This window comes from Cephus cinctus, unplaced genomic scaffold (genome assembly GCF_000341935.2).
Source record: "Cephus cinctus unplaced genomic scaffold, Ccin1 Ccin1_scaffold0101, whole genome shotgun sequence".
In the NCBI taxonomy this organism is placed as follows: Eukaryota; Metazoa; Arthropoda; class Insecta; order Hymenoptera; family Cephidae; genus Cephus; species Cephus cinctus.
Window position 1 is genome coordinate 2,536,398 of NW_014332838.1, and position 26,976 is coordinate 2,563,373.

The 26,976-nt window shown below is 37.9% G+C and overlaps 1 protein-coding gene across 5 annotated transcripts in view; it reads left to right on the forward strand.

Annotated features, from left to right (window-relative positions):
- The window catches only part of LOC107274765, an 83,220-nt gene that overhangs the window by 44,712 nt on the left and 11,532 nt on the right, over positions 1-26,976 (forward strand). For all 5 annotated transcript variants that reach the window (XR_003061889.1, XM_025091948.1, XM_025091946.1 and 2 more), the window contains exon 4: positions 15,163-15,266. Coding sequence is in view for 4 of the 5 variants with exons in the window: in XM_025091948.1 (XP_024947716.1) it covers positions 15,163-15,266 (104 nt within the window). In the remaining variant the exon portion in view is untranslated. The remainder of the gene's footprint in view (positions 1-15,162; positions 15,267-26,976) is intronic.

Sequence of the window (26,976 nt, forward strand, 5' to 3'; positions counted from 1 at the left end):
GCCCTGACGTGTATTGAAAGCACGACGGAATGAGACCTCGTAAAAATATCAGCACGCCATTGACAAGATTCGAAGCCTTTTTATTTCCCTAGGACTCGATTGTCCAGTTTTTGGTGGTCGGTCGCCCTCAAAGTCTAACATGAGAAGCAGACTGGGTCCTATCTAACTCGGTCAACGACATCGAAAAGCGTCACTCAGTGCAACTTCGACGCCTTGCAAGAATGATTTTTAAAAAATGTTGAAAAATCGTAAAAATTTATTCCCTCTGTAGCATACACGATCCTTTTGTATTTTATTAAGATCAAGGTCGGAGACTATCCCTGAATTGATTTTTGTCACAGATTATTAGATAAGGTTAGACACACTGGCTCCATGATACGTCCAGGAAGATACAAGCAATGGTCGCACCCTGGGGGGTCTTCGGAGTCCAAAGTAAAGGTTAACGCAAGCGACGTACTCTGATGATCTTAGCGCGATTCTGTCCGAGGAACAAACGATCCTGAATCGATTGGTCTTAACCCCAAATGACCTGAGACTAAGGGTCATGATCGGCATGATCGATTGAGCTTGGATCGATTCCTTTTTTTTTCTTTCTCTCTCTCTCTCTCTCTCTCTCTCTCTCTAAGCATCCTCGACAAGTCTTTGCTTTTCGTTATCGGATAGTAAAGATACGTAGTGCAGTGAACATGACCTTAACCTAACTTTTATTAGATTCAGTCTTTCGAACAGTGATATTGAACCGAGTGCTTGTACCAGAGATTTGATAAAAACCTACCTGTATCACAATCGTGTCGTAATAAACGTAACATCACCGAAACTGTTAAATCTGTACAAGGTAAATGGATAAGGAAAAATCAATAGAAATGATCTTTATCGAAAAGCGGTCTATAGGTACAAAGAAACCTTGTATAACAGATAAAGGAGACTTTCTAGGATCAACTAAAATTCATAGTCAGGAGTACCTACAGTGACGACCTAAAACTCAAGGCAGTTTTAATTCATCAAAAACTTCTGGTTCCTCCTCTGTTCTTTGCATCGCTACTCTCGTGCCATTGGCGAAGGTCTGGAAGATATAATTTGACATGGGTGCGTTTGCACGGAGCGAAAGTTACCAAGTCACGTTTTCATTGACCTTGTCACTACTGCAGGTACGACCATTCATTTATTTGTACGTGTGAATTCGTGTGTACGTACAGTATTGAGCGTTACGACTGCCGCTATAATCACTGATTCAATTCAGTGGTCTCATCAATCAGGCTCTCCATAAAAGTCCACTCGGTACAATTGCAGTGGAAACGCAGCCGAAACCCATTCGATGAATGAAAGACTCTCGTTCCGAGCAAGCACCTTAGGTTCTTGCCAAAGATGCTTCGGCGAGTCCCAGAACGGATTTCAGCAGTACGGACGCGAAGGAACGCGGCCCCAACAGACTCTTGGCTTCTATTCTAAGTTGACCTATAGCTCGCTTTCTTTACCTCTTCGAAACCCGAATCGTTCTCCGTTTTCTGGATGGTTGACTTTACCCGAGTAACAGCCAATGGTCAATTTGAGAAAGCGCAAAGAAATAGAAATGACCGTCATTTCGGACAAAGACTCATCAGACTCAATAAATGTTTGGCAAGCAAGACGCTAATAACGACCGAAGCTTTTGTTGAAGGTGCGACAAGGATAATTTGTAAATTTGAAATTATTTTTGCATGAAATTTGAACATCGTTAAATTTGACATTGCGTAATACGGATATTAACTAAATAACCGTGTCAACCAGGTGCAGCTGTGCATAGGACGTTACAAATGAAACAGGCGTGGACCATATTTCACGGGTAAATCTCAGTAAAGTCATTTGGTAAGCTTTTAGATCGGTACAAGTTTTTAAAAAAACTATCAACGTTACCGGTTTCGCCTTTCCACGTTAGGTGGATGGAGGGTGGAAGGATAACGTTTTCAAAGTCGCCCATTACGCAATAGATCACTGTAGGCGTATAACCTCTTCGTGAGACACCTTTTCTTATCTATTCTCGTCCGCTAAAAATGAAACTTTCGTCCACGTGTATTGGAACCCCGCAGACTGCCTGTTTACAAAATCGCGTCTCTTGCTCTATCAGCCAAGTGGAAAATCAACAGTGGCTAAAAGGAATTCATTGAAAAGGAAAGTCAGTCTCGTTACGTGGTGTCGAACATGAGCGGCTTTAATACTACTCGGACTCGTGATTGGCCTCGAGCATCAACCTGGCTTCCGATCGGCGCCTGATGAAGCTTGAAAATGACGCGTTGAATAATGCATGATTGTGCACCGCATGAATTCATTGACCTTGGCTACTGAGATGACGCTATGGCTATCGTGCGTCTAGTCTATATCAGCCGGTAACAATCGGTATCCTCTATCTATACTACACGAAGAGTTGTTGATTGATTGATTTGAAGTTTTATGCAAGAAGATGCGCGTGGAGAAAGACGTATGTCGACAATATGAATATTAAATCAATTTTTTAAGTCGCATTTTTTATAACCTAAATTATACTCCAAATAATTGATTATCAGCCGTATAAATTTACCTTTCGTTCATGCCACTCAAGATGGCCGTATACTTCAATGAGATCCTCATTGAAGATCCGAAGTCGTTGCACTTGAAAAATTAATATTTCATTCTTGAAATCATGATGGATCGATATACTGGTATACTAAAAGGAAAGATACACGTAACGATAAGTTGAAAGTACAAGGGACTCATTAGCGCCGTCACGTCGTAAACGGTTTACGCGGCATTACGGATCGACCATGAGATAAAAGCTGCACGATGTACCGAACACTTGTGTAAAAGGAAGAAAATTGGGTTAAATGGAAGCATCTTTAAAGCCAATAAAGATGCCTCGCATGTTTTCATTATAAAATAGACTCGTCTACTTCGATAACAGACGCGTGTTAATCGTCTCCAATTAAGTCGTTGTTGATCCTGAACCGATCATCAGATTCACGTATATTACTAAAGACCAACGTGGGTATCAAATTGGACGGCACGAATCTCCGTAATCGGTGAGTGGTTACCGCGATTAATCTTGTCAAATTTTTTGACGAAGATATTCATAGTAACGGGAGCCTAAGTATCTTCGAAGATTCTATATGCCACGTAGCCACACGTGTTCGACTTTCCTGCATGGGTGCACATACGTAACACTTCCTTCGCTGTTGATGTACCATGCATTCATTCTGAGAACGTTGGCGGTCCTTTTGTAATTAATAATGAACCTCTTAACCCAAGGTATCCATCTGATTCATTATCATAATCAAGAGAATGTTATCCGATACCTACGCCCAGACATTGAACTTTCATATGCTCATAGTTACTGATCGTACATGATCTGTGGAAAGGAATGTTTAATGTCTTCATTTATGTTTTCGTGATGTTTACTAGGTTTACTAGGGAAAGTGCTTTTTTTTTGTAATTTCATAGCATTTTATTGAAATTGTGAGAGTTTAATCATTTTTTAACGAAATACAGATTTCGGGACGTTGGACCACCCTGTGAGAAAAGGGTGTCATTGATGACAGTAAAATCCAAAGTCACTTTATTAGCTTCCCTCGTCACTATGACAAATGTCTTGCCGAATAGTAATGAAGCTACAGGGTGTCCCAAAATAACCAGTGACTAAATATACGTCGCAGCACGGTGACTTCTGAGCTGAGACACAAATGGAGGCGGTAGCTTATAAAGATTCATCAGATACCTGAATATGAACGATGTTACAGTGTAAATTATAGATAAGCTGTCTTTACTTACTTTACAGAAAAATCAATTTTTTTACTCTACCGTGAAACTAGACTCGTCCTTGAGGATAATTATCAGCGCGAAAAGTTTGCTTTACATCTTAAATCACCCAACGGTGACGCAATGTTCAATGAGCCTCATTAAAGACCGTACAGTACAAACTGTAGTACTACAGAAATTTTACTATGGTTTGTACACTATCGACTGTGACTAATAGTACAACAACGTTCAAAAGTGTTTTGACCATCAGAAGTTATAGTAAAAATCAAATTCATTGAACGTACTTACTCAATTATGATGAATCAATTGGTTTTACCAGTGGACTAAAAAATATAATACATTAACGCTCAATCGACTATACGAATATTCGATTAGTTTTTATCTGGAGAAGAAACGAAAGAAATTAATTTTGAAAAATGAAACTGAAATTTGGTAAGGAGATGTTTTGAAATCTTCTAGGAAACATTTGACATTCTAGGAAAGAAATTCTGAGTCAATATTTCTTTTCCCAGATAGAAAACCAATCGACCATTCTACAGTCGATTGCACGTTAATAGGTTAAAGATAAAAGAAAATTATGACGTCATTTAAAGACCGGCAACGGAAGTGTTTACTTAACAGCATCTGATCGATCTAACAAAAATTCTTTGCGTAAACCACTTCCTCAAAAATTGTTATTATTTGTCTATTGTGTTTGAACGCGATGAATGATAATTTGAAAGCTACAATAATATTTCTAATTCGCAAAGTGCACCTCTCTCCTGACAATCTAATGGAATGTTAAATTTGCCGGATATAACGAGGACTCAGACGTGACAACTTGATTCTTCCTTCTTCGTAAATTCCGTTCCATTTTGCTCCGCGGCTGACTCTGCTATGGTGGCGGCATTAACTCGGCAGTCGGTCACGTCTTCAAAACAGGAGTCTGGATATTCCACGCATTCTTCAATCCCAGCATTCACATGCGGGAAATACATAGGCACCAAGTGGCTCAAAAAGGTAACGTTGTTTCTGCGTTGAAGATGGCATTTTTTTCTATATGCACGGTAAACATCCTGAGTAACTTTAAAGGCTTTTTTTTCTACCTTCACTCACTGCCATACAAGCCCGTATCTAATCCTGGCATTTTTAGTGCTTTACGCAGTTCGAATAACGATGCTTCCATCAAGCCAATAGAATCCTTTTACTTAAAACTGTAAGCTGCCGTAACACTGAATAAGGCATTAAAAACCCAAAAAATGCATATCTTCACCAAAAATTCGAAAATGGTCTTAATCTCATCATAAGATCAGTTATAAATTTTATTCCATAATGAATTATCGATTAATCGACAACAGGTATAATAAGACAATCACTAAGATACCTCTTTATCAGAAAAATTTAAAAAGCAATCCTTACGTTATTATCCGTTTTCTTGAGATGGAATATATGATCACAGGAATACCGTACCAGTGATGCCCCGTCACGTCAAACACGTCGACTATTAATATAATACCAATAAAAATACAGAATTGATAGAAGGACCCCCAGCTATCTGTATATTAAAAATAAATAATTAAGGATCCCTCCCAATCACCGGCCCCGTACAAGCCATTCATTATGAAGATTAAGCCGTCCGTTCCCCCATCGCTAAACAACGGGCAACCAGGCTTCTCTCTAATATCTACAGAGCCTTTCAATTTACATACTTCCGATAAGTCATTTTTAAGCTAGGCACATAAATTCAACCTTGATCCCTGACATATGTATATCGTTTCCCATTGATGCCATACCTATGTTACCAATCAAGAAAGAAAAATATTTAAAAAAATGAAACCGTCCGTGATAACCTATTGAACTAAAAAAACCTCTCGATTTTGGTTTATTTTACCAGAATAATGCAACTGTCAGTGCATCACCAAATCTCAAGGATTAAATCATAAATAATTCTCGCCTCGTTTTCCTACTACTTTGTGAATTGCCTTTAAGCCATCAATGCCCCACGGCCGTAGCCTGCGATTATTCTGAAACATTACGTACTGTCTGGAATGTACCTCGTTTACGGCTTTGGCACGCCATAAGAAACGGCCCGTTGGGAAGAGAAGCAACAGGTTAGGAACACGTGGAGCACTGTTACGGGAGGCTGACTGGTTTTTCGGTATACGGTTGATACGGTGATACGTATACTCTGGCATGTAAGTGCAAAGTACAATGCAAAACAGTGCTGCATTTCCCGTGAAGATTGTATGGGGCGGAACGATGTATTATTACATAGGGAATATTTAACCACCCATGTCTACATCTGACGCAATGTCAAAGTGTACAACCTTGACCTCGTGAACTCTGGGCTAATCGTATGCAACGAGGGTGAAACCATTTGTCGAGAGATGAAACTTGGATGAATATAAATATATGTATATAGGTATAGCTGGTGGCTGTTACTTGTCAGAATAAGAAACTGAGAGTTGTCAGTCGATGGATTGATTTTATTCCTTTATTTCCAGAAGATTACTTGCCACGTGGGTGGGGAGTTGATATCTCATTGGCTTTGAACTCGCGTCAGTTACGTTATTATTAATTTTCATCGATTATAATTAAGCGTGTAACGATATGCTATTAATTAAATAGTGGTCTCTCGATGATACAGTTCCACATTTGAGTTTATCGGAAGGATGAATGAATTTTTTTTTTCATCATGTAATAATATCTCATCCGTAAGGGCTGTCTTTTTCAAACGGGTTCCGGTCCAGGCTCATTCTTATCACTGAGAGAATGGAGTCGCCTGGTGATAAAATACAATATTAATGGATGTCAATTTTTATCTGTACTGTAGACATTTTTTTTCATTAATTTTTTCACCTAGCTTCCCTTGGACTCTTCTCAGTGAAATCAACGTGGGAATTAGCCGCAATATGGAGATAGCATTGATCGTTTTGAAATATGATCATTTCGTCAGAATTCATGTAGGTCATTCCGACTGAATTCAGATAGGATAACAATGATGTTTCGTACTCAAAACTGAGGTTGCACAAAGGGAGATCAACGACGACCGTAATTAGGTATACGAATTCAAAGGACTTCGGGGTCGAGATAAAGATCGAATTTATTCTCCCTGTAAAAGCTCAAAACCACAAAACAGCGAAACGGCAAAGAGCAAAACTAAAAATCTCTCGTATTACCTTGTTTCCTTTGTATCCAAATGCATCACGGATTAACGTGTTATTCTCGTGTTTCACGTTCCTAAGGGTGGCTGCACCTTTTCCTCTCCCCTTTTTCACCACAGCAAAGGGTCGCACTTTTACATACGATCCCTGCGTAAACGCAACTTATTAAGTTGCAGCATCTGCAGCTTTTTTTTCCAATTCGCAGCACACCTGGATCATATCCAATTTCGAAATTGCCACAGATTTTCCAACTGAAAAAAGAAACAAGAATAAGAGACACAAATCCAATGAATGAAATAATAAATGAAAAAGCGCTACTGACCGCACCATCATCGTTACGTTTAAGCTCCGTTCATTTTGCTCTGGTTTCGTTCAATAACAACGAAAGGACAGCTGCGCAGCGCGTAATACCCTCTGAGCAATTTCTTGCGAATCCAACCACAAAAATTATTTCAGAACAATATTCTACAGCATCGTCCGCTGTCTTTGTATGTACCACGAGGTATCGAAAATCAAGAGCCAAATGTTCTCATCCGACCAAAAAAATTCGTACGCACGTTGAAAGCGAAGGTATGATTTTTCACAGTTACACGAGAAAGGGCGAACAAAAGAATTAAAGTTAAACAAGCAGGTAATGATGACTCCATAAGAATGGCGAATCAGCAAATCGATCTCCGATTTATTCGTTCCGCGAATACGAAACGGTAGTGGTCCGTTAAGCGGATGCAGACGCTCTTCTTTTTCGACAATGAGAGTCGCAGTACAAGACGTTCATTACGCGACTGGTTTTTGATGAATTGTTTTCTTTACAGTCCGCAACGTGCATGCTCCTGCTTGGTTTCATAGCCATATTCGAAACCATGCAGCAAGTAGTTTCTTGCATGAACCGAATATACCTTTCTCCTCCGTATCATTACGATGCATTTTGGTATATTTCTTATAACTCTACCACAGAACACAAATTTCAGTATTAAACGTATGAACTTATTGCTATTACATGGGTTTTGTATAGCGAGCATAACACTTGGTCATCGTGATTGCCCAATCGGGAATTCAATGCAATTAGCTATTTATCTTTAGATAAGATAATTGATATTTAAAAAAAAAAGCCTAAACGCAAATTGATATTAACCAAGCCATAGTTATCACCACCACGATGTGATACTTAAATAAGTTTAGAGATGCTAAGTGATTGTTAATTAGTCCAATTAATTAAGTGACATTAATTACTATTTGCCCGTTGATTGCCATCGATTGATTTATCGGGGAGAATGTTAATCGAATTGATATCAGTATTAATATACAAGTTATTTCGTTTATCTAAAGTGTCATAACCTAACGTAATGTATTTATAGAATATATCATACCTCCAAGGAATTCGTATCATAAATCGAGGACAAGATCGCATCAACAGGAACAGATTTAAATCCGATTGAAAATTCTTTATCGTTAGATTTTACAGCGGGAATCTCGTTGTATTCTAACCATAGAAATTAAACCGATGAATAACCATCACCAAATTTGGTATAGAATCGATTCACTATCAAGATCACAAGCCTATCTGATCCATAGATCGGTATGCATACCAAAATAACTATAGATCCTATAGCGACATCGAGGAAAATAAATGATTTTTTGTTATCAACTATCTCAAATCGCAAAGGAATTTAATCAATAATATAAAATTGTTGGATGACCAATAAATAGAATTATTAATCTGACATACCCTTGATCCATCTGACCTCAAATTCCATCTCAGCTTCCTGGACTTTGATTCGAGCGAACGCGTTTTATTAATTTCATCTACTTTTTCATCTTCGCAACCTGTTCTTCTTGATCTTCCTGACTCAGTCGCCCACGCTTGCGCGAATGCATTAAATCATAACGCACTTATCCGAGCTTTGGATCGATCTAACGAGTAGTTAGAATATTGAAATAAAAGCAACAGAAAGAAAACCTATAAGAGAACGATCTATGTACGCTTCATTATGACAGATGCTTGAGTCTCCATATAAATTAATTATCCGCGGCCATGTTTAATTAACATTTCGCTGACCAAATCATATATTATAAAAGCAGCCGTGTGTGGTCCTTAATATTTAAAATGACAGAAAAGGACCAGGTCTTCCCGGTTTTACTGTATACTCCATGCATCATTCCTAAAGCTGAGCACACACTACCGCATACTACCCGTAACAGTGCCCGAGTTCACATATGAAATTCTTCGGAATTCGGTGGCGCAGTGTCGTCATTAGCCTTCGAATCGAGTCGGGCAAGGATTTGTAAGTCGACAAAAAGAATCTTTCTCTCTCGCTCTTACTCTTTCACCGGCTCTCTCTCTCTTTCTCTTTCTCTCTTGCTACCTCTCCGTATCTTCGTCTCGTGAAGTACAAAAGATACGCTAGATGTCAAAATAAAGCAAAGGCATGATCGTCTATCACGAGACGAAGTTACTCTCATTCTAGGAAGCTATTTTTTTCCTGACATTTACGAGCTGCTACGAATGACTTGTTTCTTACATTTCGATTCGGCATTTTGCCTCATTACTATGATAGTTTGGCGATGAGTAAAATATGCGATTTTAGTTTTCGGAACGATAAAAACGTGCTTCAAGATATATTTCTTAGTACGTATACTTGAGATGGTATCTATAGGCTGTATCCTTTTGTATTTCTAAGAATCGTGCAGTACCTATATCTTAGCAGGGTATGTAACCTCTGGATGACAATGATTCTCGGTCCCCCTTCTATTCTCTGGTTAATTAGCGACGCCGACGCATCTCATCAGTCTGTCGTAATTGCTCGTGTTCAGTTTCACGATAGTCGCTCGCCCACCGTGACTGAAAAATCTCAGTTCTCTGCAGTTGGTAAGAGTACAGACGCCATGTGTCATAGGTAAGGTCCTATGCACGGTACCTACTGATGCCTCCTGTAAATCAGTGTTTATTACGTGGATCCCGGTTTACGATTATAACGGCGCCTGCTTTGGGTCCTACAATTAGCATAAGACCCCTCTGAGTCTCGTGTGAGAATGCATTTCATTTTTTGTTTTCTTATTATCACTGTATATGTATATTTATATATATACGAATATCTACCATCCCAACCACCCTTTGTTTTAGTATTAACCACGGTTACGTAGACAGCAGCCACCTGCGGCGTTTCAGGATCATATATTCACTTTCTCGGAAGAATAAGATGTCTGGAATTTTTATAGGACGCGGTTCACCAGTTTATTTCCAAAACCTTCAAAGATTACCGCGCGTCATTTACATAGAGAGCGACGCACTTTCTGTCCTCTTCGTACGAAGGAACCGTACGAGCCAAAAAAAAGATAAATTTTCAAGGTAAGTCCATCCATTTAGCAACACAAATTACTCATCCCCCTGGCGATCCTATCTGAGAGGTTATTTATTTATTTATTTATTTTTGAAAGAAAAAAGAGATACGCATAAAACTTATACGTACACAAAGGATCCCATCTCGCATATTTATTTTACCATTGTTTCAAATTCCCACGCTAATTCACGGTTTTCTTTTATTTAACGTTGCACGCAGGATGTTATAAAATTCTTTTCTGAAAAAAAAAGTTCCAAAGATACAAATCGCCATCAGCCCTACTCATCGCGATTTTTCCTGGTTTCTATACGGATTCACTTGGCTACTTTCCCACGTTGTATATTTTAACATTCATTCAATTTCGTATGGCCACGCAAGCACCCTGCTTTCTTCCCACGTCATGTGAATACGTACCTGGTTCTCTCCCGAGATTGCCAACCGTGAGTAGACTCTCTCGTGATGCGCAAGCATTAACGATGAAATACAAAGCCAAGACGCCGTTTATTATGGCAGAGTACTCGAAACGACAACGGCGTTCTATTTTCGAGACAGAGAATGACGCCGAACCGCTGCTTGGTTGCCGTGACATAACGCCGGGTTAGTGCCCTCTCCACGAGGCTTCAATTTAGTCATTAATAGTCATATTTATACCTATATTGATAATTTTATTAACCCGACCAATATTTCACGAGCTTGCGACACGTTACATGGGCACTTGTAGACGAATACTGATAAAATCGAATGAAAATCTTCGTTAAATTATTTTTTCGAAATTACTTCTTTTACGACTGCCAAGAATGAGAACCCTTCATGTCACTGGTCATCCCAAAATTCTTGTAACTCTATACAATCTTAAAGGGACTGAAGAGCATGGTATAAGCTCAAAACGAGAATATCATAATTTATAAAAATGTAATAATAAATTAATATGTAAAACGAGGGCTTGCGTATTTTTATATACTACATTATTATTTATGTGATTCTTTTACATGAAATAATTGAAAGACCAAAAGTGTTACATCCACGCAATTTTTTGAATGCATATTACATGCGTACACGGGCGCATTTTACGCTCGGATTCAAAATTTTGCATGTACAGGGTGGTCATAAAGTAAATTCCCTATATCCAGCCATTGACAGCTCTGTATATCATGCCTTTTATTTCTAATTATTTCTTACAAACTATAGTACCTACAAAATATGCATACATTAAATTTCGACGAGGGCAATGAATTAATTTTGCTTTTTATGTTTTTCACAATGGCCTTTAGAAATCGTTAGTCCCTTTAAAAAATAAAATAACCCTTAATCAAAAATCCCAAATATGACTCCGCTGCTGCATTAGTTCGTCATCTGGTCCATGGATTAAAGATCTGGAATTATTTTAATAAGGCTAAAATAATTCATGGCGTCCCAGAGTATACAATAATATTTAGGATTCTTTGATGTACTGCAACAGCAAATAAGACTTCCTCTAGGATAAACAAACACTAAAATCCATGATCACTTATCATCTGGGTATTTCATCAATAATAATTACTAATCAATCACTATAAAAAGGAATTAAAATTATCATTATGGAACTGAACCGCATGATTTTTGATTCACAAAAGCAGCATATGTGTTTCCTTATTTATTGATGCTTAAGAATATACCGCATGATACAAACTGATACAAAATTTATCATTATTTAGTTACAAAAATAGAGTTTTCAAGTACAAGAAAAACACGCTTACGCATTGTTATAATATTTTCGAATTACTTTACACTAGGTTTACGGACATTTTTTATACTATATCTATCTCTATGGACACGCGTCAAATTGACACGTGAACAAAACTGCAACTTATTTTATTAACTTAGAATACTTAACATTACATAAAATTACATTCATTAAAGTCAGCATAAGTAGTAGAAGAGAAATGTAAATGGTTTCTGTAATTTTCCTTGTGTAATACAAAATACGTTAAAATGACGCGTCCCGTGAACCTAGTATTAAACATATTCATCAATGCACGTAATATATCGAATACAATACCATTGATCTACTTAACCCAACGTGCCTGAGGTTCAGGAATTCAACACGTAAGGCAAACTTTGAATACGTCATACCCAATTCCACGCATCCCAAGTTATGCACGATATTCACTGATGGTTTTAACGAGTGAAAAAATTATATATGTATATATATGCCTTGATGACTCGCTTATAAAGTCACAGCAGAAAAGCGTAATAAATTATTTCACTTTATTACCACGTCACGATAAGTGATACCAGCGGTCTCGGCAAACGTGTCAAATAGCACGTAGTATGAATCGATTTCCGCCGCCAACAAGATTAAAGCATTTGTCGTACTGGATTTTCAAAACAAACATGACAATGAAAAGAGCACTAGAATCGCAATTCATGATACTGATATTTCCGTAAGATTCTACCCATGGTTCCTGAATAATGAAAAAATATTTTTTTACCACGTTTAAAGGATATAGAATAGTACGAAAATAGTGATATGCTAGACGCATAAAGATTCAAGAAGAATTCCAATCACTTTGCCAGGTGACTTTAAAACTGAACTAAGCTTTCTTCTGATCATCTAATATTAGGTAAGAAACTAGGACTGGTATGATGGTCGTGACACGCGGTATTAAAATGATGCGAGTAATTGGCTTAAAAATTTATAAATTTTCTATTGCATTCCGTTGCATGAAATCCCTATCTCAATTAATGCATTAAATTTAATTTACGCTATTCGTCATTTTATCCCTATCGGTGTGAACATACGATATCAACAGGTGATATTATGAATGATAATTAAAAAAAGTAAAAACGAATCTGGATATCGTTTTTCTGACTAACAACTTCCTCATTAACTGCAGATAAATGTCTCATCAGCAACAGTAAGGAAGCATAATCGATAAAGTCATCGCGCAATAAAACCTGCATGATTGACGTGTCATATACTGCTCCATTCTCCGTAGGTCTACCGTTATGAATATTACGCCCCATTATACTCCTCCGTACTAGTAATTTACTGATAACCCATCAGCAAAGCCGTATCTCTTAATGCTTGTTAGTAATTACTGACACATTCTCGCACCAGTCAATGCATTATTTATCATTACATTCATTGCGCAAGAAGAAAATAATTACAGACACGCTTCGACTCTTATCAAAGATTATAATCATCACTAACTGAATTATAAGGTGTGACAATTTTTTGGAAAATTTCATAAAGTCAACATCATGCTATCGTAATAATACGTTCTTCAATGTTTCGTAGTCTTCGATAGCGGTCATTATTTTTGGAATTTGAATAATGAAGAGTACCTTTCCTGGTGCTAAAAAGTCCTTTAAATTGTCATTATCAACATCAGTAAACTATATGCCACTTTCATTATCACACGAAACTCACGAAGGACGATGAGACGGCTGGGTATAAAGATTGGCCCGAAAAATGGCCCTCCCACGCGAACCGATTTCACCTTGCGGAGTCAAAAGCCATGAATGACTCTTGGGTGTGTACCTAACATACTCTATACGTAAATATATATACAGGGTGTGTGAAATATTCCTGAGACTCAATTAGAGCGCTGACGTTCGTTAACAGGAGAGGTCGTTAACTGCGCTCCGACGTTGCATAGATGGAAGCTGCAAGAAGTACCCACTTACATGCTTCTGGCTTACATCCCGAGATTCGGTTGAGAAATCGCTGACGTATCGACTAAGCAACTAGCTGTCAATGTGGCAATTTTTTTTATTCAAGATAAATCTCTACGAGTATATTACGACAGGGATAATATTGATCTGCCACGTTTCAATTATGAAAATAATTTTTAAAGGAACAATATCGAGACGAATGAATAAAGTAAGTTTTCATGGATCAATTAGAATTCAATGTGTGTACGCTTGTTAAAATTCAAATGATTTTTCGATAACAAGAAAATCAATTTATTTTATTGAATGCGTCGAGTGGATGATATTCTTAGAATTAAAAATCTTATCTGATAATTCGACGTCATGCAAATGACTGTTAATGGAAGTCCATATAATGCTACCATTAGACACTCAGTATCCCGATAGATCCAGGATTGTTTTAACGTTCCTGTGATCTATCTGGTACATATAAGCCGTTCTGTATAAACTTAGAGGAATTGACCGAGATTCAAAGATCAAAGGATATTTCCTCGAAGATATTTCCACGGCCCGTTGGGATCAATCCGAATAATCAATAAGGGATTATTAGGTACCGTTGGATCAGTTGATTTCAAATAAGAGCACAGAGTGAACACTCGGTTGATTTCAAATTGAATAAATGATCAATGAGAAATGCTAGTCTGAAATGCGTTGACCGGATTAGTGTCTGTCATGTACGCCATTTTATTCATACAATTGTTTAGTTGCTGATAAATTAAACGAATGACAAACAAAATGATCTCGGTTGATGAAGATTGTCTACAAGACGTATTATATATGTATACAGTAGCGCCACACGTCACTCTGGTGGCACAACAAGGAACGAAATGGCATAGCGTTTAACATTTCACTCTGTAGATCATTTATCAAATCGCACGGGATGCCTTTACGGTTCCACACATCGTGAAGTGGCTCCCTGCACGCGGCAAGACACACGATATCCTACGAGAGAGCGTTATTGCATAAGCGAGCAAGGAAGAAGCTGCAAGAGAAACGACGAACGACATGGGAGCACAGCGTCCAATCCAAATCTCTGAATACATTAGCCACACTTGTTTGGCAAATTATCTGCAAATTGTTTAGGCAATATATTGCTATACATATATATATATGTATATATATACTTGTGTATAAAGATATAGTTATCTAACCAATTAGGGAATATTGATTTTTATTGATATTTCACTACAGCCATATTTGATCTTTGTTCATTTTTGTTTCAGCCATTTTTCAAAGGACTTCGGTGTCGAGAGGTCAATTAAGGATCCAAGGAGTTGCCACCTGTTTATATCTGTGTATGGACTCTTGCGGTCTGCTTTATGGCTCCGTAAGTAATTTCTACAATTTCTCAATTATTTTATATGGAGATATAGGTCGTGTCAATTATTCAGGAATTAATTAAAATTAAGTAGCAATACTTGTTCCAAAATCGAACAAGGATACAAACCCTATCCCTTCGGCTATCCCTTTGTCAATGTCTATATCCTTTGACGACTCGCCGCTAATGTTCTTATAGACAAATTCTTTTTGGCGCGACTCCATTATTCATACAGTTAAGCATCCTCCCCGAGACAGGTACTTTCAGAAATGAAATATTGAGTATTCGTTTCTACTTTATAGTGGCATGCATGAAGTTCGATTATTTGGTAGTATTGATATTTTATAGAAACTTATCAAAGAGAATTTATAAATATAAAAGAAGTTTTAAGATATTTAGTGGTTATTGCACTATCGGTATTTTGCCTGATTACGTAAGCTTCAAAATGCTTTTTTGTTGATGCAAACTGCCGACAAAACGAATTCGCGAGCGATCGTAAGGTTGAAGTATAAGGTGTGCAGTGATTAATGGAGGAGCGGAGGTGTCTTTAATTTATTATCGAAGTTATCTCAACCCGTTCGTTATCTATGTTGTAAGCAAAGCTCCACCTCGATGCCGCTACAAGTCTAATAAATAAGAAATTTTATCAGGAAATCTTGCCGTAGCCGTAAGTGCTTCCTTGGAACAAATAAGTTACACTTCAACTCTAACCGGTACCTAAATGACCTCTGGTGCTGAAGAGTCTCGATTATCGGATTACACGCGAGGACTCGACTACTCCGAGTCTCGAACACCAGGCGAATGCCAATTAGTTCCTCTATTTTCAATTAGATCGTCTCATCCCTAACGAGAAGCAAGCAATGGTAATGCATTCTCTAAGATTTACAATATGTCCAAGCAGGAGCGATCGTCGATTAGCATTTCACATGGTGAATTACAGCCATACCTAACGTAGTTACTTCTTCTCTATTTTTCGAGACTAACCAGTGGTTCCGTTGATCAGGACACTCCTGTGAACTTATAAAGCACGAAAGTCAGGTGGATAAACGTTGGAAAATGAACTCTTATGGGCTTTTTCTCTCACAGTGGATCCAAGAAATCGAAATACCGACTGCCTAATATTTTTTTGTCAGCTTCTTCAAAAGAAAGTTAAGATTGTCCAAAGGAAGCAGATGTCGCTGTGATAGCTTTACGTAATCATAAACTAAAGATCTGGTCCGTAGAATGTGCTCGGAGAGGCCACTTGGCCTGTATTTATTTATCCGCCGGTACTTTGTGAGAAGAAAATTGATATTTTTTGCTGGGACGACGTAGAGCGGCACGTGCCCGAGTGATCAACTGCCAAGACATACATACAGTCGGCCCACAAGTAAATTAGCTCACAGTGACAGATGGGAAAATACGAAGCCAGGAAACTTCCCGTTGCCAATGATTTTTTGTCTAAAGTAATGTGTGTAATGAAAATCAATATAAAACCATTTATCATCTTTAGCAAAAGAGTATTAGCCATTGAGAAATTTTGCTACGAAAGTTCATAGTACGAAAGACGTATTCCCATCTGTCAGTTTAGGCTATTTTACTTGTGGGCCCGACTATATGTGCAGTTTGCATAGTGTTGTACATAACAGAAATACCCCGTGGGTATCGACCTTAAAAAATAATACAACAATTTTTTTAGTAATAAAAATACGTATGCTATGGAGAATACACGCAGAACTATACTGTAACCTTTATATTTCACACGAGGTGGTTCTCCAGCTCGTGTGAGTTAGGCGAATCCGAGCCAATGTCGGTTGTTATGAATTTTATTCAGTATAATAGGCCGAACGAAAGAAATAAAGATGAAATTTTGTTTACAAAACAGAAAAACCAAACAATATATTGTCCTAAACGATATACAGAGAATGTTAATGTAGGTTCAGCCTAAAGGTGCTGAATGTTAGTTATGAGTTATGAGAGTATAGTGTTAAAGCTGCATGCTAAAAAAATATAAATGCGTTAACGGAAAGATAGCGGGATACATGAACCTATTAGATACTACTAATTGCATGATGACATAAGTATTATTAATTTAGCTCTCCCTAATCCACGGTAGCAACGTTAGCATCGTACTGGTAGACCAGGGTTACAAAATCGTGTCGAGGAACAATATCTTGCTTCCAGAATATGGTCCAAGAGTTGATATGTTAAAGTGATCTGAATCATGCCAATGAATATCTGCTATAATATAGATTGTGGTTAAAAGGATTGATACAGATTGCATGAAAGTTGCACCGGTGAACAGTATCTGGTATTCCTGAATATGGTCAAAGGGTTGACGAGAAGAATAAAAAATTTTACGACAGAAAATGGAATGTTAATGATAATAATAATAAAGTGAAGAGCATCTGACGACGGAAGCGATACAAGTGACGATAATACGACACTGTAGCGTCCCAGTCTAAATGCACTGAAAAGAAGTCGAGAGGCGTCGGTTTGCCACCTTACTCCACGCAGTTTGAGTATATTGCGAAAAGTAGTATCTTTACAGAGTAATAACAAAGGGTCAGTTTGCTACCTTGCCCGAGACGGTTTGCTCGTTTATTGCTGTAAACTAGCTAACCCTGAAATTGTGGACAAGGTGGCCCGAGGAGTACGGGATTCACACGCGTCACGATGCCTATTTAATATTATTGTTTATATACATATATAAGGTTATTTGTTATATATGTATACGTTACGATACCTATAATCGATCAAGGGGTTTAATTTGTTTTCTTGACAGTTCGCAAACAATGGAATCTTTTGCAAATCATAGTTGGCTTCTTTACATAATATCACTGAAATACTAACTGAAAAAAAATATATATATATATTTCAGTGTCAAATCATGCACGTGCATACTTTGTAACAGAAATTGTATGCAGAGCCACCTGTAGCTTGCAAGAGACTTCATTGTTTTTTAACTATCAAAAATGTTCAACTCATAGAACTGCTTAATAAGTGTATGACATATTAGTATTCAAATGTACGACATTGTCTTTGGAATTCTTCACTTGTATACGACTTCGAAAATACTATATACTCTGTTGAGTTCGTAGAAAAACAAACCCGTCCTCATACGATCACGTAATATGTGAAAAGTTCGTCATATAAACGGTACCATCCTAAAACATAAAATCAGTTAACTAATCGAAATTTCTACTATGGTTACGAGAATTACGATCACAGAAAATATACGTCACATAATATATCTTGAGGTTCAGCCAAGTATTGTCATCTTCACAGTCAAGGTATGGTGTGTCAGTACGGATAGTCCTCTTGTATAATAGTAAAACTGTCGGAAAATCATTTCTGTAGAACATATAATTTTTTTCAATAACTATTATTGGTTGAAATAAAAATTAATATATAAACCCTTTGCACTTGACATCCCCCGTTTTGCTTTCTCATAGAGTAAGCTATGTGACGGTGGAAAATTTTCCTGTCGAGATTTTCATGTCACCATGTTCAGAATGTGCCAAAACATCGAGAAGTTTTGACTTTATGATATTTTGAATTTTTCGAAAAATTAAATTTATCAATATAACTCCCGTTAACTTTGACCGATTGAGCTCCAATTTTCAAAAAGTATAGAGTATCATTTAGCCGTGATATGTCTCAAATTTGGCAGAGATCGGTAAAACGGATCTGATTATACATATATTCAAGTTTTTGAATTTCAGCCAATTCAAAAATATTAGGCCCGAAGAGATCATGCAAGAGATTTATCCTTACATGCGTTCTCTACAGTATGAAGCACCCCAAGTTGTGAGAGGCATAAGGGACTCACGTTAAACAAGCTGCAAATTGCAAGTTTCAATTTGCCTCCTCCGAATCGTAAGAAGCCAAGAATTTTAATTTTGCAATTTGCTTCCTCTGAATCGTGGGTAGTAGATGAAAATTCATCTACGAGGAAGCCAAAGATTAAAAAAAAATGAAAATGCTTCCTCATATAAGGACTTCGTACACTACTTACGATTCGGAGGAAGCAAATTGCAAGTTCCAAATTGCAGCTTGTTTTTATATATTTTGGCGCCTGAGAGGCGACAGTCGAGTGCAAAGGGTTAAAGTCAATTATGTGGTATTTACGGTAAATACAACATTTCTTAAAGACTAACATAAGTACATTTGCTAATGAACCTATAGAAACTGTTCGTTCTACCCAGGAAGAGAATTCGGCGGACCGAGTGTCAAAACTTCGTTGTTTTACGGTTCAAATCGGGGCGAATTTCGAAGTTAAATGGAACCCTACTGCATTGCTTAGACTACAATGTGCAGGGTAACGAATTTAGAAACGTAGCTACAAAATGCACTGTAGTGAAGATTGTAACAAATCGGTGAATACTTTAAATATCAGCCCTGCTACCAGGCACATGCTAAATACCGTTGCTTCCCCGAAAGGCGATGTCTGAGCGAATAACAGGTATCAGTTTGACTTTTAACATGCAAAAAATGTGGCATTTTTGTTTTAAAAAAATCCATACGAATTATGTTTCTAATTATAAAAATTCGACCTGATACATTTTGTCGTATCTCGCACTTGCTGCGATCTAGAATATCTGCTCTTAGAGTAAAAACTTCAGTATTCTTATGAGTAATTCTATGTACAGGGTGGCCATAAATAACTGTATAGAAATTATAGAATTTTTAAATAGTAAAGTTACTTTATGACCACCCTCTATAAAGCGTCGCCACTATAAACGCCACGACTGATATTGTAACGAATTTTTTCTATTTTTTATTTTATACCTAACCCGTTGGTCTGAAATACTTTGTTTTATGCCAACGGTAAATCTTGGGTTGAAAGGGATAGGAGAAATCCTCATGAGCAAACCCTGAGGCAACGTAACGATAAGATCCTTAGCTCTCGACCAAAAACAAACGGTTGATAATCAGCTAATTATCTTAAATACTTAATTTGTACTCGGAGAGATCGGTAAAACGGATCTGATTATACATATATTCAAGTTTTTGAATTTCAGCCAATTCAAAAATATTAGGCCCGAAGAGATCATGCAAGAGATTTATCCTTACATGCGTTCTCTACAGTATGAAGCACCCCAAGTTGTGAGAGGCATAAGGGACTCACGTTAAACAAGCTGCAAATTGCAAGTTTCAATTTGCCTCCTCCGAATCGTAAGAAGCCAAGAATTTTAATTTTGCAATTTGCTTCCTCTGAATCGTGGGTAGTAGATGAAAATTCATCTACGAGGAAGCCAAAGATTAAAAAAAAATGAAAATGCTTCCTCATATAAGGACTTCGTACACTACTTACGATTCGGAGGAAGCAAATTGCAAGTTCCAAATTGCAGCTTGTTTTTATATATTTTGGCGCCTGAGAGGCGACAGTCGAGTGCAAAGGGTTAAAGTCAATTATGTGGTATTTACGGTAAATACAACATTTCTTAAAGACTAACATAAGTACATTTGCTAATGAACCTATAGAAACTGTTCGTTCTACCCAGGAAGAGAATTCGGCGGACCGAGTGTCAAAACTTCGTTGTTTTACGGTTCAAATCGGGGCGAATTTCGAAGTTAAATGGAACCCTACTGCATTGCTTAGACTACAATGTGCAGGGTAACGAATTTAGAAACGTAGCTACAAAATGCACTGTAGTGAAGATTGTAACAAATCGGTGAATACTTTAAATATCAGCCCTGCTACCAGGCACATGCTAAATACCGTTGCTTCCCCGAAAGGCGATGTCTGAGCGAATAACAGGTATCAGTTTGACTTTTAACATGCAAAAAATGTGGCATTTTTGTTTTAAAAAAATCCATACGAATTATGTTTCTAATTATAAAAATTCGACCTGATACATTTTGTCGTATCTCGCACTTGCTGCGATCTAGAATATCTGCTCTTAGAGTAAAAACTTCAGTATTCTTATGAGTAATTCTATGTACAGGGTGGCCATAAATAACTGTATAGAAATTATAGAATTTTTAAATAGTAAAGTTACTTTATGACCACCCTCTATAAAGCGTCGCCACTATAAACGCCACGACTGATATTGTAACGAATTTTTTCTATTTTTTATTTTATACCTAACCCGTTGGTCTGAAATACTTTGTTTTATGCCAACGGTAAATCTTGGGTTGAAAGGGATAGGAGAAATCCTCATGAGCAAACCCTGAGGCAACGTAACGATAAGATCCTTAGCTCTCGACCAAAAACAAACGGTTGATAATCAGCTAATTATCTTAAATACTTAATTTGTACTCGGGCATCTTAAGAACCCACGTCCTCCTCCTTCCTGTCCAGAATCTCAAAGACCCAGGCCGCGAGAGCCAAATGCCGCTGAAGTGATCAGGAATGCCAGGTATAGGTAGGTAAATTGCATAAGATCCAGACGAAAAGGAGATTAGATAAAAGCGGGCTTAATTGCACCGAATGCTAATTATCCAGGCCACTGGGTCAGGATCCCCATCCAAACCGGATGACACTGACGCATGGTTTTCACCAGATACTTATTTATTCCTCATTTCATGAATATTGATGATCCCACCGGCTTCTACGCTTACGAATGCCTACTCTATTTTTCTTCTAACTTCAATCAATCCCGCTGTTAATTAGCTCTTGTATCAATAAGAAAAAAAAAAAATGCTTCCATATAAACTTACCCTAATTTTATTATCTCGAGATAGCAAAAAATTATATGTAATATCATTTTTTTCAAATTATTGAACAGTTTACAAAATCACATCACCTGTGGATACCCCTAATAGTTTATCTCATTTTGCAGTACCATACCTCATTCTCAAATAAACTTAGTTGACTTAAAAATTCCTCCGAGTGTCCTCGCACGAGCCTTTGCTCGCCCACACGATTGATATGCGGAGCTCGTGCCCTTTGATGAGCCGTGATTCAGGCTGTGCTTCACTTATCGTAAGGAGCGGCGGACGGTTGTAAATTAAGAAGTGGAGACGATCGAGTTTCGAGATAGTAGGAACAGTTAGGGAGCTCTGAACATTGAGAAGAACTTAAAGCCAGCTCTCGCTCCCCATCATCTCGCTGAAATTTATTCAGCTCAATAAACCCAAGAGTACTGGATCAGTAATAATTCGACCGGCATCAAATATGGTTATGGGTATAGGTATCACCGCAATTAACCTTTTCGAACGGAACGTGCATAGAATGCAGCAGCAGTTGGACTATGTCTATGCTACTATCGCATCCCTTAACAATAAAATCGAAATAGACACGTATCTATAGAGAAGATGTTCTTCCGTGATCCCAATAGTCCAGTTGTAAGAATTCAGAGAAGCCAGAGGTGAGAAGTGACTGGCGTATCAAGAAGGAGAAAGGGAACGAAAAAAAAAAGAAATGAAAAAGAAAGCAGACGATTCTCATCGGAGGTGATCTAAAACCTCGGCAGTTGTTGTCAGCGCAGGGGTAAGCAGTAGGGGGTTGCTCCCTAGAGGACTGGGATAGTTTCCAGTTTAATTGGCTGTCCCTTATCGGTGAGGGTGTCACATAAATACTTCAGCCTCCCATTCTAACCGGGCTTAGGGGGTAGGAAGTCTTGAACTTTCCATAAGGAAAGATTCCAGGGATCTTTTGCGCCTGGACAATGAGACAAGATCGGTACTAATAATCGGTATGAGAAATTAAATATGAAATTGAAGCATAGTATTTTATCATTGTTCTGACTCGTCTTTAAGAGAAATAACTGACGAACAACCATTGTGGAAAACAGGCAGCTTCATCCCTAAATGAAGTCTCGAAAAGTTTTATCGTACCGATCTAGCTAGGTTTCTCGTTAAATCCGACACGCTTCTTCGGTAGGCCGTTTGTCAAGGAACACACGCGTGAATCCTTCCTATACCCGGTACCAGTTACAACATAATTTAATCCGTTGACACGAGCACAAATATTATGATAGATGATCCTCGACAGTCACCATGTAGGTATAAAAGCACAGCAGCGCGCGCGCACTCTTTCTCTCGAGCTATCCCGTAGGATACACGGGTTGTAGGCGAATGGTGGGCGTAGAGGAATGCTCCTAAATAATCCTGCCTGAGGATCCTTCCATTCGGGACCGTAACTTTAACTCTTTCCAGGGTTCTCAAATTTTAGCCCTCACGATTGCGTAAATTCGTTATGGGATCGTTGAGATACCGTGGATATCTATAGGCTGTCCTGCATATGGTAATGCGAGGAGACCCCGGACTCGGCTCGTACTTTATTTGCACGAATAAAGTACTTTTACGTCTAGACTATCGAAAATACTTTGTTCTTTTCGTGTACGGAGCTGCGTTATACACTGTTACTTGATATTCTTTAGACGTCACAATTTAAGAGTTTTCTTAATGAACCTTCATCCTTTACGGTCTAATTCAAAAGACCGTAAGCGAGACTAATTTCAATGAAATGGTTAAGAACCACTGACACTTCTCGTTAACCGGCACGAGACTTCAGATGAAGTAACATTGTGTAGCTCAAGACGGCACCCGGCTACCTTTTCAAAGTCGTATTTCATAGCCTTTACGATGGCGCGGCTCTTTTGGGACATAACGAAAGTACACTTGCTACGTTCTCGCTTCGTGTCGAGCATTTATCGCATATTCGAATAGAGTCGTAAGACCTGATAGAGATCGAGTCTTGGCAAAGTTCAGAACGGCAATATTTTACCGAAGGATAAATGCGGCTGGTTTCAAAATTTGCAACTGTCACCTTGAACTTATCACTTTCAACTTGAGCAACCTTAAGAAAAATCATATACACGTGGTATCTGTATGCCTTTATTGTCATAGGATCGTCTTACGTACTACCTACCTACTTTACGCACGAGGCAGGTGCGAGGAAAAAATAGTCCCTGTTTTTTTACCAGCTTCGCCGCTATTGATGATTCTTACTTCTGAAAGTTCTTATGTCAGACGACACTACGGTACCTCTGGTGGTCGTCGTGTATCTGACGATGATGTTGCTACCCGACGCGAAGCAACAAATTACGAAAAGACAGAAATACGTAGTCGGGAACTACGTTGAATGTCGTAGAAAATAAAAGGAAAATGTGGAACTCGAAATACTATGTAGACACAAATAGAATTTGGCTAGAATGAGATCTTTGCTGTGAATAATTTCACTGTATAGCCAGCTTCAGGAACGAGAAGACGAATGCTTGCAACATTATGATAAGATCTTTCAGAATTGACAACTTATGATGGTATTTTTTTTTTAAATCTCTTCAGGTGTTCCTTTGAGTACGAGATCTACCCTAGCTCGTCATACCTGGATTTCATGATACATTTTTTGTAATGTTACAACTTTTGAAGAAAATTTTTACTATAGTTTATTCTTGCTAGTCAGAGTCTAGCATTTCGATTTTACTACAATTGAACCTAAAAATACGGATTTATTTAAAAGTTCTAGAGCAATAAAATCGTCGATCTGGCATCGAATTTATGTAATTTATTGTATACAAGGAACCAGTCGTTCCTGGATATTCCTCATATTATCACTCTAGGTGACTGTCAATCTTTTTTAAGATCATGCAAGAATTATTTTTGTATGGTTGGCAGTTTCGAAAAAAGACAATATTGGACTTTTCGTTTTTGATTTTTGGGTAAAAACATTTCTTTAGATATTTTGAAAATTCTTTTTATACAAAATGGAATATTTATGTGGTTACTTTAAGCTGGGTCTATATCCGCGCTGTGGTACCTACAGATTTTTCGTAATGTTAATTTGGCCATTGCTCTCTGTATAGACTCGTCTCTGATCGTAAATCACGTCCAGTGAAATAGACGTGCGACCGAGTTAGCATTGCTTCCACCTACACGTTATGAACTCAACGAAAATTCCCGTATATATACATATATACCTATATTTTATAGAAAAGGTAATCATTGCCTTGTTGAGAATTAAATGTAATTTCGATTCTGCATGCAGAGGACGTTGTTTCTTATTAGCGGTAAATTGACCTTATTCGACTTAATCAAAACTCTAAATTTTGATTGGATTATTTATGGCTATTAAATTCATTGGACAGAATGGTGCGCGCTTCGGTTACTCAACTAATACGCCAATTAATTCCTTAATTCAATTGGCTGTTCACGTCGGACCTAGCAAATTGGAGGGGCGTTAAAGCATGGTAAATCTTAAGGGCGTTCTCATTGAGAACCTAAGACATGAAATTAAAAATTTAAAAAAAATAAATAAACGCCGTGCAATGGCATACACAGAAATCACTTGACTTATCTGAATTCCTGAGAAAACGTGAAATAGTATATTATGCCACTAGGGAGGAAAGTGCGTGATTTTCGCCGAGTGCGAGGATTGCTGGATGAGCACGAGGTGAAAATCCGCGCTCCTCCCGTGTCGCATGTATTACTTTGTACACGACTATTTTTAAAATAACCATATTTTTATGCCTGCAACGGCACAACGATACAATCGACATATAGGTGTAGATTTATATCTCATTTCTTTTTAGAGTTTTTTTCTTCCCGCAACTTTTTTGCCCGCAAAATCACTTTTTCTTCCCTCTGGTCAAAAATTGATTACTTTTCGCCCGCGTTGCAGGGATGGAATATCATCATTTTATCGTAGTCGGGTAAAAAATTAATTTTTATCAAAACTCATGCTTCACTCGGCCAAAAATAACGTCTCATACCGCATGAAACGCATCAACATTACCACTGATTATATTTCCATCCAGTAGCTGTTGATACCACTGCCTATTATTATTACCACAATAAACAATCTCATATTTTATTTTCCCCAATATGTAGCGTTAATGTCAACTATCAAAACCGAGATAGCCCGTACCCTCGTAAGATCTTAGAACAATGCTAACCGTTATATGGACTACAGTTGTCTGAAGTCACTTTGAGAGTCTCTCGAGCATTCGGCCTATCCTAGACAGCAATCATCGATGAAATATAGCAATGGTAATTTCTCATGCTTGACAGTCATCAAGTGAACCATAGAAGTATAACATTCGCCATTGGGTTCATCATTTGTAATTCGCTCGAATAATAACGAGCAGCAATAAAAATCAGAAACAGTCAGTAACCTATGAATTAGCGAAACGAAGAACAGAGTGGCCATTTTTTTACTTGAAGACGGTCATTCGATTAATTGACAAAACACGAAGTACATTTCCATGCATGGTAAAACAAATTTTCAATTAATAATTGTGCATACGTATGTGCCAATAAGCATACCCTGTTATATACATACAGACAGTGCGTCTAGAAATTGTCTATGGGAGTCTAGTTAATATAGTAGCGGATGCATGGAGCCTAGACGACATAATTGTACCAGACTAGAATAGAACGCATGCACTCTGCGAGAGACATTGGCACAGGCACGACGTGTCTAATAAATTCACGAGGATGACTGTTCTGGTTTTATTCAGTACATACCTGCTTCATAAAAGCTGTATTGTCTTTACGCATCGCGCGCAGAATCCAAATGGCACATAGTAGCACGTATGAAGCTGTTACTTGACGGATAACGGAAATGGAGAAAAACAAACCCAAACGAGTTCAGGTTAAGTCATAGAAGTAAGTCGTAGTAATCGACCGACCGATCATTAAGAGAAATTACGCGATTTAATTGAAACTTAATTGAAACGATTTTCTACTACGATAAGAAAAGGCGTGCGTGTATAAATCCCAGTCACGTGTCGCGGATTCCTTTAGACTAGTTACAAATCAATATTATACTCACGAGAGAAAATTTATGCAA